This window comes from Limanda limanda, chromosome 10 (genome assembly GCF_963576545.1).
Source record: "Limanda limanda chromosome 10, fLimLim1.1, whole genome shotgun sequence".
Classification (NCBI taxonomy): Eukaryota; Metazoa; Chordata; class Actinopteri; order Pleuronectiformes; family Pleuronectidae; genus Limanda; species Limanda limanda.
Window position 1 is genome coordinate 9,713,030 of NC_083645.1, and position 14,363 is coordinate 9,727,392.

General features: G+C 40.6%; 2 protein-coding genes across 2 annotated transcripts; one reads left to right on the forward strand and one right to left on the reverse strand.

The window, feature by feature from the left end:
• Positions 1–1,610: 1,610 nt before the first annotated feature.
• itk (IL2 inducible T cell kinase) lies at positions 1,611–9,162 on the reverse strand. Its single transcript, XM_061079803.1, has 17 exons — positions 9,015–9,162; positions 8,784–8,888; positions 8,595–8,676; positions 8,377–8,502; positions 8,117–8,154; positions 6,968–7,119; positions 6,788–6,853; positions 6,621–6,675; positions 5,349–5,428; positions 5,037–5,179; positions 4,817–4,891; positions 4,477–4,645; positions 4,163–4,379; positions 4,011–4,075; positions 3,783–3,901; positions 2,094–2,251; positions 1,611–2,010 (listed from the first exon to the last, which is right to left on the reverse strand). Exons 1-17 carry the CDS (start codon positions 9,150–9,152, stop codon positions 1,945–1,947), a joined length of 1,854 nt encoding a protein of 617 aa, XP_060935786.1. The 5' UTR covers positions 9,153–9,162; the 3' UTR covers positions 1,611–1,944.
• Positions 9,163–10,954: 1,792 nt separating this feature from the next.
• Positions 10,955–12,944, forward strand: med7 (mediator complex subunit 7). The gene is made up of 2 exons (XM_061079759.1): positions 10,955–11,068; positions 11,924–12,944. Exon 2 carries the CDS (start codon positions 11,933–11,935, stop codon positions 12,695–12,697), a length of 765 nt encoding a protein of 254 aa, XP_060935742.1. The 5' UTR covers positions 10,955–11,068; positions 11,924–11,932; the 3' UTR covers positions 12,698–12,944.
• Positions 12,945–14,363: the final 1,419 nt, after the last annotated feature.

A 14,363-nucleotide genomic window follows, 5' to 3' on the forward strand; every position in this document is an offset into this window, starting at 1 on the left:
GGCTGCGGGTCCGACGAATCCTGGGTTCGAGCTGTTTCTCGCTTTCCTCCGCTCGTCTTCTTCAACCGATGGATGCTCCAGTTTCGCCCAGGACCGACCCAGCGCTGCTAATCCACCCCACACAAAGAGCAGAAAATGGCTGCAAGTGCATTTTCTTAAAGGCACAGGCACAGCGGAGGGATGGAGGTAGGGGAGGGGGGGTTATTCTAGGCCCCCGACATGTTGATCTGCTTTTATAGTTCTGTGCAATGCATCAGTAATTATCACGATATGTTTTCATCAATAGCAACATAACAAATATATATATTTATTGGTAATGCATAGTGCACAGTTTAGAGGGATAGTTCACCCCAAAATGGAAATTCTCTCATTATCTACTCACCACTATGCCGATGGAGGGGAGGGTTAAGTGGAGTTTCAGGGGTAAACAGCGTTGCAGCCAAATCCAATACAATCGAAGTCAGTGGAGACCGATTCTTCAAACGTAAAAAAAACTTAAAATGTCTCCATGCTGCTCCCGTGGTGTCATTCAAGTCTCCTTAAATGTCCTCTGTGATCCACATGCCAACATGGCTCCAGAGGAGGCTATCAGAGGACATTAAGGCTAAACACATGGTGTAAGTGACCTCTTTTCAGGTCGAATTCCAATTTTGGGGCTTGTGGACACTTGGATGGCACTACAGGAGCAGTATGGAGGCATTTTCAGTTTTTTTGTGTTGTTTTCTCTATGTTGGAAGATGTGGTCACCAGTTACTTCAATTGTATTAGATTTGGCTCCTACTCTGTTTACCCCTGACACTCCAGAAGTGTTTTGTGGACTCAAACACTTCACCCACTCCTCCATCAGCATATTTTAAAACCACAACCTTCCATCAGGAGCAAAAATCTGTCTTTAATCTTAAATTAAATGATATTGTGAGGTTTCTCATGATCATTATTGATATTGAGTGATATTACATGTTTTATCTTGGTATAATTTCTGGCCTTATCACCCAGCCATATGAAGTATTAGGCCTATGGTATTTCAGCTTGTTCTTTTATAAATCACAAGTAAACATCTTCCCACCTCCATCTTTCAAAATAGGCTGATATGACCCTTTGACGGACATGTCAGTATCAGCATATAATGTCTCCAATATGTGCCAATATGAAAACATATATGTCACAGAATAAAACAATGCAGAAAAGAGGTGCTTTTTATTTATATTTCCTGAAAAAATATGTTTAGTTTCTTAATTTAATTATAATTTCATTTGTATTAAAGTTCATGGTTAAACTGTAAAATATCAATCCTTAATGACAATTATTTGTCATTGGGGTTTGGACAGGAATACTTCAAATTGGCATTTTTTCCAATTTAAACATAGGCCAATGTACCAGTATGAGAAACCTTTTACTCCCCGATATCATCAGCCCCCAAGTCCATGGAGATTAGAATTTTATTCTCTATTGCGTGAATTTAGTCTCACTTTGGCAAAACTATGACCTTTTGAGAACAGTTGAAAAGCATTTTCAGCATTTTAATTCACTGTCAAATAGCCTGAAGTCAAGCTAGCTTTGATCAAGTGCCATAATGTTACTGCTGAGAACATTTAAAAACATACAGAACATTTAATGAGCAGGGTTTCCTTTAATCGACAATCAGTCAAATAACATTACCACCTCACCACATAAACAGAGCTCTTTTCTAGAATAAATCTGCAGTGAGCAGCTGTAGCTGTGTGAGTGGACGTCATGAGGATTCTCAGGTATGAAATTCAAAACTGTAAAACAGATAAAGTGCAATGTCCAGGGATCGAAAATTGTCTTATGTTTTGTTATCATCAGATGAGACAACTTCTCCCATCTTTGGAAAACATCTGACAATCAACTGGTGATGGAATCAATATAAATTAAATAAATAAAGTTATTTTTAAAATCATCAATATCAGATTTTATCCCTGTTCACAGGTTTCCGAGGGTGGCCAGCTCGTGTAGTACTTGAGCGAAGGATGGACGATCATCTGGTTTCTGCGAAATAAAACGGAAAAACAATATTATTATTTAGATATGTGACTTCCTCTGCTTCAACTTTGTAAAAGTCCTGTGCCCACCTCTTTCCAGCACCAGTCCATGAGCTGGTAAACTGCATCTGGGGCCATGCGAGGCTTCAGGAGCCTCATGCCTGAGTTCAGGGACTCCACCACCTCAGTGTTGGAGCGGTTCTCATAGGGAAGACGGCCCTCATTGTAAATCTCCCACATGATTACACCTGAGCAGGGAAGGGGGGACATGTAAACATTGTTAACATCTGAAGTTTCTGCTCAGATGCTAAGAAGCTACAAGCAACAGAGACATATTACTGGTTACATGTGTTACATTCAACTTTGATTCCAAAATTCGCACTTAAAGGGACTCTTACCTTTGTTGCATTTTTACACTTTTTGTGGATAAGGTTAAATTGGTATTAATAAGGTAATGACATTCTAAAATGCAAGACAGACCCACCAGGAGTTAAAGCAAACAATTATTTCACTCTCGTAATATTTAGTGAAAACTTCAACCAATAAAATTCTTCGGACCGAAGGACCTTATTGGCCGACAGACCTGTCTGTTTGCTGCATGGAAACAGACAGGAAGCCCGTCTGCTTCTTCTGGCGCATTCGGGCCCGCGTCATCAAGGCGCGTCCTCAACTATAGGGTTTGTTTTGATTCCACGGCAGACAGTAGCGAGTAGCGACCGAATCGACCGTAGCGACTGACGATGGCAGACCAAAGTGGTCCACGGCGTACTGAAACAGCCGCTCCCAGGGGGAAAAACAAAAGAAAAAACACCGCAAATGGGAACGAGGGGGTGGGGCATTGGAGGAAGGCGGGATGATTCGAATGTGCTGTAATTCTCAAATGCAACAAAGGTAAGAGTCCCTTTAAAAGCAATAAATGGCTTTGCTCCAAACTATATCAAGAATCTATTAACCCTGTAACTGCGATAACTTGGTTCTGTTGTTATTCCCAAATCTAACTGGAACTGTTTTCCTACTGAGAGCAGACAATCAACATCCTTAAAATCTTTTTAAATATCCTCGTAAAACATTTTTTAATCGTAAAGTTTCTATGAATGCTGTTTTATTTTTGATTGTAGTTCCTCTGTGTAATAAACTGATTATTTTGTATTGCTTTATTGCTGTTTTTTAATTTCCATTTGCTTCCTTTATGTTAAGCACTTTGTTAAGAAATAAGCTATATAAGCTGGTATTTAAGAACGGAACATTCATTTGGTGCAACATTGACACATACTGCATAGAACTGTCACCTAAACCACTAACAATTTCACATTAAAGTTTCCGAATATCCACATTTATTACAATAGTATTTCTTATTATTCATCCTCATTACATGAGCAGACATCAACCCCTCTACCAAAATAAAGTATTTTATTTCTTAGCCTGATTTTATTGGAAATCATTTAATAACAATCTTAAAAAAATAAATTAAAAAAACAATCTTTTGCTTTGTGTATTCTCCGAAGATTTTCAGTGTCTGTTGAATATTGAACCAAACCATTGTGGGCTTAGACAGCTTCCATTTTAGTTCACTAAAGCTGAGAAGACCAGAGTCAGTGTGCACAGATGATTTTGGTGTTTAGTTATGCGGCATGCAAAGCTCCCAAACACCTTCTTTCACTCAGAAACTTAAAAAAATCTAATATGAAGGGTTGAAAAGTTGCAAAAGAAAACACATGTATGAGCAGAGAGACAGTGAATCAGACACACAGTACATACAAGTGAGACAGATCAACTCACCGAATGACCAGATGTCTGACTTGCTGCTGAACTTGCAGTATTTGATGACCTCTGGGGCCGACCACTTGACAGGGAACTTGGAGCACTGGGAACTTGTGTACTGATCGTCCGGAACAAATCTACAACCAAGAGGATGGACACACAACATTATAGAGTAGCACATGTGCACTGATAACTATAGTCAGAAAATAACAAATACTGTGATACTTATGATGGTAAAAGTCATACCTGGTCATCCCAAAATCTGACACCTTCACCTCAATGTTCTTTGACACAAGACAGTTCCTGGCAGCCTGCGGAAGAAAGAGAAGCAGAGGAGGGTTTCAATGCTGAAACAGCAGCGACACCAAAGGGAATTAAAAAAGTTTCTGTCATTGTACCAGATCCCTGTGGATGAAGTTGGAACTCTCCAGGTAAGCCATCCCCTGGCTGACATCCAGACACATCCCCAGCATCATCTCCTGGGACAGACACCCCTTCCTGTCTCGCAAGTAGTCTGACAGGCAGCCGTTTTCCATGAGCTCAAACACAAGACACATGGGAGAACGCTGGGTGCACACACCGTAGAGCTGCACCAGCCTAGAGTGGGACAACTTCCTGTCCAAACAAACACACGTACACATGCATCAGTCCCCTGGTTTTCACTTAATTGGTCCTGGATATGAAACAGCACCATGAATTACACTTGACTTACATCATGACTCTTGCCTCTTCTTTAAAGTCCTCGTCTGACATGCACTTTTCTCTTATCATCTTCACTGCAACCCTCGTCTCCCTCCACTTCCCCTCCAGCACCAGCCCAAACTGACCACTGCCCAGCTCCTGACCCAATATCAGCTCCTCCGGGTCCACCTCCCACTGATCTGTTGAAAAGTGTAGTGAGCAACGCACATAACACTGTTAAATTAAGATGAAATAAGGGGAAGATCAAAAATTTGCATTTTGTGTGTGCAATTGAAACCACTAGAGGTCAGCAGAAAACACGATTTCCAGCGTTGACTTTTAAACATTTATGCAACTGTACATCCTCTAACCTGCTGTGGGATCAGCGGCGACCTGGGAGCAGCCGCCATCCTGCGAGATCGGGTGTCTCAGACGCGTTATCAGGCCTGACAAGAAATTAAATACACATACAGAGGTATATTCATACATAGTCATTCATGATCACAGAGCAGAGGGTAGAGTATGAGCTGTTTTATCAACTTCCTTCCGGCTCATATTAGTAATAATTGTATGTGGAAAACCCCACTCTACCGGCAGCATTGAGTTGGTGGTAAAGGATGAGCTCAGGAATGGTGCTGAACAGGTACTTCTCCGCCAAGTAAAAGGCGCCGTCCTCCGTCTCTCTCTGCCTGATCTGGTAATGTTTCACTCTCGGATTCTTCTCCCCATTTGACCTGGAAGTTAAATCACACCATTATTTGCAATGGAATTATTTAAACATGAGTCAGTGAAATGTGGTAATCCGATGTACATACACACAGCAGCATAGCATCTAGTTATTTATCATCTGCACAGGTTAATTACATTAACAATTACAAGTATAATAGGAGGAAGTAAAGTTACCCCGGTGCTTTGGTGAAGACTGATACTGTGTAGACGCCTGCCTGCCTCGAGTCCCGCACCATGAATGCACCTTCTTTTCCCTGAAAATAAAGTGTTGAAACTACAGTAAATCAGCAAAATGAAATTATGCATTAGTTGTAAAGTCTCACTTCACTAAACTCATTGAAAAATTCTCCTCTTGGCCTTAAAATGGCTGAAATGTAACTCTACGTATTTCTTCCTCATTTCCTTACTGGGACTTATGAATATGCTAATGTGGCCCCACCCTTGCTCCTCATCTCCTCACCCCATACTAACTGCCCCCCTGCAGCGTAAGACCTAAAGCGTGGATCAAGACCCAAGCCTGTCTGGACCCATTAGGAGCAAGCCTGTCGGGTTTGTTGGTTGGGCTTTTTTTTACACTGCAGGTGTAAAGGGCTGGGTTAGATTTCTGTCAGGCTCCGTCAAAGCCTGAGTCACACTCTAATAGGAGCCCTCTCCATCTGAGTCCCACCCAGGATAAGCTTGGTTTCTTAGATTTGTTACATCACAAACCCAGGCTGTCTGAATCATTTTCTTTCAGACTTGCAATTGTTTTCTGCAGTGTTACGGTGCAAATACTCAGCCATGGCTCACACTGCTTATTTGGACTGTAAATGGTAAATTCACTGTATTGATATAGTGTCTTTGTCGGCTAAAAGTGCTTTAAAGTAGAATCACGATCAACCACTCACACACAAAGTCATACAGAGTTCCGCTACACTTTTTTCTATTACACACTGCTAGCAGAGCTGTGAGGGGCGATTTGGGATTCAGGCATGCACTTGGGCATGCGGACTGAAGAGCAAGGCATCGAACCACCGACCCTCTGGTTACCCACAGTGAACGGTTATTATGTTTAAAAACACCAGAAGAGGACCTTAAACATTTTCAAACCGCTTTTCAAATAATTTCTTTAATCTGTAGCTTACATCAGCACAGGCATGGTGGTCACTGTGACTAAAAGACAATGATGGATAGCTGTTTTAGCTCCTTCTTGCAAAACGTAGCAAAAGCACTCACAGCAGGAAACGCTGTGGTTGTGAGACCATGCAGCTGTTTCACGCCGTTATGTTAGATTCTTGTTTTGCAGGTACATTTGCGCTGCACTGCGTCATTCAGACACAACATACTGGTAATTATCAGCAGAATTAATAGGATTTAAAGCTTTTTTTCTGTCAAAGCACAGCTGGAGGCATAAACAAATGAAAATTGAATAATCCTCAGATCCTTAAATATCGGTATTTTTTTTACCTGATTCATTAGCAAAATCTCCGCTTCCCCTCGGGTGATGTCTTTATTGTACCATCTGTGAAATGACAAATTAATAACAATCAAAACAATCCTGCAGAGGACAGATTGGAGTTGCAGGTATTCAAATGTTCACATTTACATAGAAAAGAGAAATTTAAAGAACTCACTCAAATCTCTCAAAGCTGCTGCCCGACTTTTCAGCTATGTGCCTACTGGGCACAAATCCGATATTCCTGGAAACAATTCAGAAAAGATGTTATCAACTCATCACCCTTATTTAAAAACAAGTGCTATTATTTCTCAGTGTGAGCCAGAAGCGAGAGTGGACCGCCATTTCTGTGCCTTACCCCTGCTTGTCTTGCACAGCCCACCAGTCAGGGTGGGTGTTTCGGATCAAGACATACTCCTGATCTTTCTGAAGAGGCAAGTCTTCATCTCCCATCGGTGTGTAGTCTTGCAGAGCGATGACCATCCTCTGTTCTCCACCCTGCGGTTCCATCTACCATAGATAAAAAAGGAAAATGTATAAAAATGTATATGAACTTGATTTTAGCAGCACAGTTCATGAGGCGAGCAATAAAAGCTCAAATGTACCTGGAAATAAGTATACATTTACATGTTTAGTCACAGCAGACAAATAATGTTAACACCCCATAGAAAAAGAATTAAAATCACCATATTTTAAGTATGTTAGTGTATGTTCTGTTTACAGCAAGTAAACAGCAAGTAAAGAATGTAAGTAGAAGAAGAAGCTAAGTTATAATCTGATATGAGAAGTACAAGATAAGGAAAGGAAGCTGAAAAGATGCAAAATTATCTGACCCCAAACCACAGGAGCTTTGGCAACTTGAAAAGCCAAAGACGCAAAAGATTAAATATCAAACGAGAAAGAAGCTCTTATAACACAGACCGCCACCAAGGCTACTGCTTCATGTCAAAGCAGTGTTTCCCATTTCTTACCCAGACTGTAGTGCTGCTCCATATTCTAATTTGTCCTGCCAAAGTTTCATTAGGAGATCTTTTACATAAGAAAACTCTGACATGGTGCTTTGCTCCGTTGCTGCCTTGTATATCTGTGTTCAGCACTGTTTGAATTGTTTGTTTGCCACTTGCTCCCTCGCGCTATCATCCTTAAAGTTGTTAACGTCCGTGCAGACAGTCAGACTTCATCATTTCAGCTGCAGTTGAAAGCAAACTCCCAAGTGGCATCCAACGCATTTCTCTCTCCAACGAGAACTGTATCTGTGTACCTGTCACTCAGAATGTGTTGCACATGACAGCGACCTTCGTGTACGTGCATCTCAGCTCTACCGCCATAGACTGAATTATTACATGGGAATTTTTTTTTATCCTGGAACCATCTGTTTATTCGAATCTGCTCGGATGACATCATAGCATTCTTGTTTTATCCACCCCTGTAGTTTTGAACAGTGTTGAAATGCACATGAAAACCATTTAACAACAGCAAGTAATATATTTGCTTTAGAAAGTTCTACCTTTGGATCTGGGAGTTGAGGAAGTGGCTTTTTAGAAGCTGTGGAGAAATGTGAAAAATTTTATTGGAGAATGTGTCTGACAAATACAAATTAGAGATTTTAAAGGTAATGGAAATTGTTCAACACTTGGACATTTTTTTAATATCAAGATTTGCCCTAATGTCATATTCACATGACAAAACCATCATATTACCTTACAATGTCTTGAACACAAATAAGGAATTGGATGGAATTGATGGAAGAGATGCAATATTACAAACCATAACCCAGTGGATCATAGACGTGACAACCTGGCGCCAGTTTCTCCGTTTGTTGGCAGCATCTCCATTTTCCAACCATCCAGAAGTTTGGATGGTATTTTGCGACCAAATTGTTGTGTTTTGTTTCTAAATAGAACAAGATAAAAAACATTGTAACCTAAAATCCATAATTCACCTTAATTTATTGCACTGCTTTCAATGTTCTCAACATTTCTCACCCTCTTTGAGAGCTCTGACCCATCTCTGACGACAATCATTGTCTGGGGCGAAAATGTAGAGGTAATGGATATCATGAAAAATCTGTGAAGATAAATGTATTTTAGAACGTTACCCAAACATGCATCATATTTGTGGTATAATGAACTATATTGAATTAGTGTTTATTTCGGAGCACTTGTGAGCCTCACCTGGAAAGGGTACTTGAAGTTGCATGGAATAGGAACGTCACAACACACAATCTCCACACACTTGATTCTGGAGAGCTCGATACAACCTTTCATCATGGGCTTTTTCTGAAACAACATGACCTTTACAATTCCTATGCACAGTGTGGATTTGATTTAAATCACGATAAGTTCCGAGGAGGCTCACCTCCCCTGGTTAACTAGTTTGTATACTGAATAAGTGCATGTACCTACCCCGGGTCGTCGTTCCGAGTATTTCAAGTCTTGTGTATCCAATACAAAGAAACGCTCCTTGTAGTTACAAGGTGATGTTCTTTTCTTTTGTTGCGATTTTTTGATCATAGTTCCCTTTAGAATCACCCTGGGGAACATGGTAAGAGCGATCAACAACACTCTGAGAAACACTGAATGTTATGAGGAGAGACCGAGAACTTTACTGCATGTGACAGAAAAAAAAAGTTGAAGCTACGTGGGTCGCTCGATGTGATAGAGGCTGTTGAGCTTCCGGAACAGAGACGCTGCACTCGGTACACCACATCCTCACGGTAACAAATGATCTGTGCATGCACACACACACTATACATACACTGACAGGTACTTCCACTGACGATGCTGGAATAAACCAGAATGTTCATATGTGGGAGAGTGATTATTTTTACATTTCCACTTAAATATGCACCTTGAAGGTGCGGCCTGCATCCTGGAATTGATTATTTGATTATTATATAAACCCTAAAGACGAGTGTTTATAAAGCAAGAAACTGATAGCATTTAGCTTAATTTTACTTACAAAACTAACCTGAAGACAGATGTATTTAACATATAACCTATATGTTAAGGCCAACCAAGGTAAATTCTTTTTTTGTGTTGTCTCAATTTTCGACACTGTATTTGAATTTGTGAGCTATTTCTGTGTTCTTTTGTAATCTCACTCTCTCCCTTACAATACTCACAGACAAATGAAAAAGCATATGTTTTAACTTGCACAATGAATTGCTTGTTGAATATTTCCAATTAAATATGAAGAAAAATTTAAGTCACTAATGAAGAATTAAAAGATCCAAATGAAAAAATATTATTTCTTGAGACATGTTATGAAGAAGCATGTTGGCTGTGGATCGGGAAATGTAAATACATTTTGTCAGGTTTAAGGGAAGGGACTGTACATGGTAAGTGTGACTGTAAATCGTAAGTTGTATGTATTTGTGCCTCAATAAAGCAGATATATAAACGCCATGTGGAAAAGAGTGATGAGTATAATGATGGTGTGACAAATATTAAGGTTAAAAACTGTTGCCACAAAATAAATCAAATCAAACAGAAAAAGTGAGTATACTGGCAACAAACTATACAAATTTAATAGGTTTTGCTTGAGGTTGGGAAAGTCAATTCTCTATTTTACAGAATGTATTTTCCTGACAACTAATACATTTATATGCCTGTTATTATAAGATGCCCCATTAACAAATCTAATCCTTATATTTCAGAATTTTTCAAGTATTACTTTTTCACTGTCTACATCTTTTAAATTCTTACAATTTTGTGTAATGTGTGTCCGATGCATCTTACCTCAATGGTTATGCCACTGTCACAGTCTTTAAATTAGTCAGGAATAATAGAACACATTTTGTGCTTGTGCTCTCATATTACACGAAAGTTGATGATGATGATGTTGTTGTTGATAATAGTACTAGCGGTAGTAGAAGTAGTAGGAGAAGTCGGCTTCTAGTGGTATTGTTGTTGTTGTTTTGAGTACTACAGGTTCTAGGTCACAGAAAGGCAGTTTTACCCAATAAAAAGGTGGACCTACTCTGATTGTATAAAATTGAAACCATGTGTTGAATGGATGATGTCTTGTTCTTCAAAATACAAAGTTGACATGTAAAATGTTAAATAATGCGTTAGAACCTACTTAAAATCATCACTTAAATCCACATGTTAATATTATCGAATGCATAAATATGTTTGTATCACCTAACTCGGAATTAAGCTGAAAAGATAAACTCATCTTTTCAGGTTGCATCTCCACGACCTCCAACTAGGAGATCATCAAATACCACAAGTATACTTCATAGAAAGAAGTACTACTGCACGGTTTCGAACATGTCGACCAATCAGCGCTTAGTGTGTTCGTCACGAGCACATTTCAGCCAATGGGAATGGGACAGGAACGAAAGTCCACGGTAGTGAAGCAGCTACGCTTTGCTAGGAGCTAACAGCCCGGTGTTATACCTCTGTTTATTCCACCGCTAACATCTGCTTTCACCCCCCGGAGAGGTGTGTTACAGGTACGTACGAATACCGTCGGGTCCCCTGTGTCTACCTGTGCTGTTAGTCTGCTTCACGCCATTAGGAAACTAGTTAGCAAGGGCTAGCACGGATGCCGCTAGCCCGGTAGCAGCCATTGCTAGTTAGCTAACTCCGTGTTTGCCTTAACTGTCACGTAACTGGCTTTTCACTGAACACGTAACACACCCGACCATGTGAATCGAGGTCTACGAGTGAGAGTTTCTGCTTCTCGGTTGTTTAGCGGCAGCAGCTAACGCAACCAGCCCCCCCACCCCCCTCGTTCCACCGGCTGTCTGAACCTCCCGATCCTTCACTAAAACAATACAGCTACATTACGAATTAGTTTAAAGGTGGGAACACTTACAAGGCATTGCTAGAGTTTGACATAACCATTACAGCTCCACAACGTTGAAGGGAAAATATGGTGCGTTTTACTTTCTATGTGTTTGTGGCAGCTGCAGATATACGGTATTTTACACACTAATATTGGGGAGAAGCACAGGGAATACATGACTAAGAACTCAAATAACAGTAAAAGTTATTCTTAATTACATTACTGCATCAACACAGTATTGTACTCTGATAGTGGCCGTTCTTGCGTATATGTACTTCTGATACTTATATTTTACTGTGGGCTGTTTCCTTAACTAAAGGCACCACTTGTTTAACACTAAAATCTTGAAAATACAAGATAATTGATACAGTATAGTTGTATGGCTGTACTGCTCGTTGTATGTGAAGGATTCAAGCACTTACTTCTGTTAAAATACACAGCCATACCACCATGTGTGTAAGAGTTAAACAAATTAACACCACTGTTCTTTTAAAACTCACAGTTGGTGTCTCTGTTTCAGGTCATCATCATGGGTGAACCGCAGCAGGTCAGTGCCCTGCCCCCTCCGCCCATGCAGTACATCAAAGAGTACACCGATGAAAACATCCGTAAAGGTCTGGCTCCCAAGCCCCCTCCACCCATCAGAGACAACTACATGATGTTTGGCAACCAGTTCCAGTGTGACGACCTCATCATCCGGCCCCTGGAGAGCCAGGGCATCGAGCGGCTCCATCCTATGCAGTTTGACCACAAGCGGGAGCTGAAGAAGCTCAACATGTCCATTCTCGTGAACTTTCTGGACCTGCTGGACATCCTCATCAAGAGCCCTGGTAGCATAAAGCGTGAAGAAAAGCTGGAGGACATAAAGCTTCTGTTTGTTCACTTGCACCACTTGATAAATGAGTACAGGCCGCATCAAGCCAGGGAGACGCTGAGGGTGATGATGGAGGTGCAGAAGAGGCAGAGGCTGGACACAGCTGAGAGGTTCCAGAAACATTTGGAGAGAGTGGTGGAGATGATTCAGGGGTGCCTCACCTCGCTGCCCGATGACTTACCACAGATCGAGGGTCCAGATGGTGCTGGTGAGGGGACAAGGAATATGTCTGCAGCAGCGGGTGTTGGTAGTTCTTCTGGCCTGGCCCCCAGGCTGAAAAGTGAACCTATGGATGTAGAGGAAGCAGGGGCCAGCTGTATGGCAGTGGCTCAACAGGACAAAAGCATCCCTCCTTTGAGGAGAGAGAAAATATGGGACAAAGACGCTGCTATGTGCAGTATTATTGATGAAATTGCTTAAGTTTTGTATTGGGTATTCGTGTTTCTTTTTTGTGCATCTTAACTGTGTGTTTTTGTGAGCTTTATTAGTGTAAGAGGGAAGAAGTTGGCTGGGTCTGAAATGCTGACTGGACTAGTGTTTTATTTAAAAGCAATCACATAGATATTATCACCACTACCTTGGAACATTTTCCAAGAATTTAGATGTCACACAGATCGACCGGGAAGCCAATTTTCAGTTTTTGTAATAAAAACAATTTCCAAACATCTTATTGCAGAAGGGTGCAATGCTTTCACAATCACACAGTGGTAGTAATTTAGTGTTTGTAGGGGGAACTCTGTCAAATCTCTTGGAATTACATGTGCTTTAATTGCTCTAAAGATGACTTGCACACTGTCTAATCTTATGAGTGGTTACAGAGAGGTCAACATGTACTGGAGTTGCCTAGTAACTCCTCCCTCCCTGAAGCTTTTCATGTGAGCACTTGACAATATAACCTGTGTTTTTTCTATGAACAGTTTTATCCAGATTATTTGTAGATGATTCAGAAAGAAATGAACGTCACACAAGCTGCCTGTTAAGCTTCTTCAAGCTCACTTGTTTGATTATGAAAAGTTGAAAAGGAGCTGCATGAGGTTTTTTGGTTGCAACACAGCAAATGTTAGCATTAATAGCTGTTTGTTTAACAGTCTAGAAGAAATGTTGCAAGTTCAGCACCAAACTTCACTCCTCTACTCAGCAGAAGCGGTGGAAAGCAAAGATGGAAGCAGCTAAAGTCCAGTGAATAACCTGAAATGATTTAAAGGTGAAACTCCGCTAAGTCTGGCTCGAGCAGGATGTTTGTACAGTTTAGAAAAAATAACGATCAATATAGCAACAGTCATGAGAGAAGTGCTTCGCTAAGGGGATACACAAAGACAACAAGCCTTTGAAAAATAGACAGCAAATTATAAAATACAAAATCTAAAAGCAAAGACATCACCTTTTAAAGTAAGGGCAAAATAAATGGATTACAGAATAAATAGCAGCTAAAATGAATACAGTAAAAACCACTTGGTGAAAGCATGTTTTGAGAGAAGATTTAAAAAAACAAGTGAAGTTTCAAACGTGCGTTTCTCAGGTAAACTTCCATATTTGTTGGGGCCCTGACAGCAGCTCCAGTCCTGAGTGTCATTAACAGAGATACAAATTACATTTTGTGGTGAATTTAACAACAACTTTTCACTACAGCCTAATTCCAGCATCTGCTGAGGAATACCTATTTCTGCAGAGCATAAAGCAAATGTGTAACCTCATCTTTTAAGTACATATTTGTCAAAGGTGCTCTGGTTGCCCAACTGTCCTCCTGAAGCAACTTGCTGTAATAATAATAATAATGGTAATGATAATGTGTATAGGTGTTTGGCCAGCGGCAGACTCTGGCCTCATTTCACCAACACTGCATGGGACTTGTGTAACACTGGTTCTTTGCGGTTATAACACTGCTCTGCGGCCTCCTCTTGTCATGCTTTAAAAGCACTAAGGACACAGAGTTCCCAGCCTCTCCTCGTGCAAACTGTTAACCTCACAGCCTGTATATAAAAGGTCATCCCCCAGTGTCAGGCCTTACATCAGGTGCACGTGGCTTCTATCAGGCTATTGCATACAAATGCAAAAAAACAAGTGAGGATCACCAACACTGGGCTTA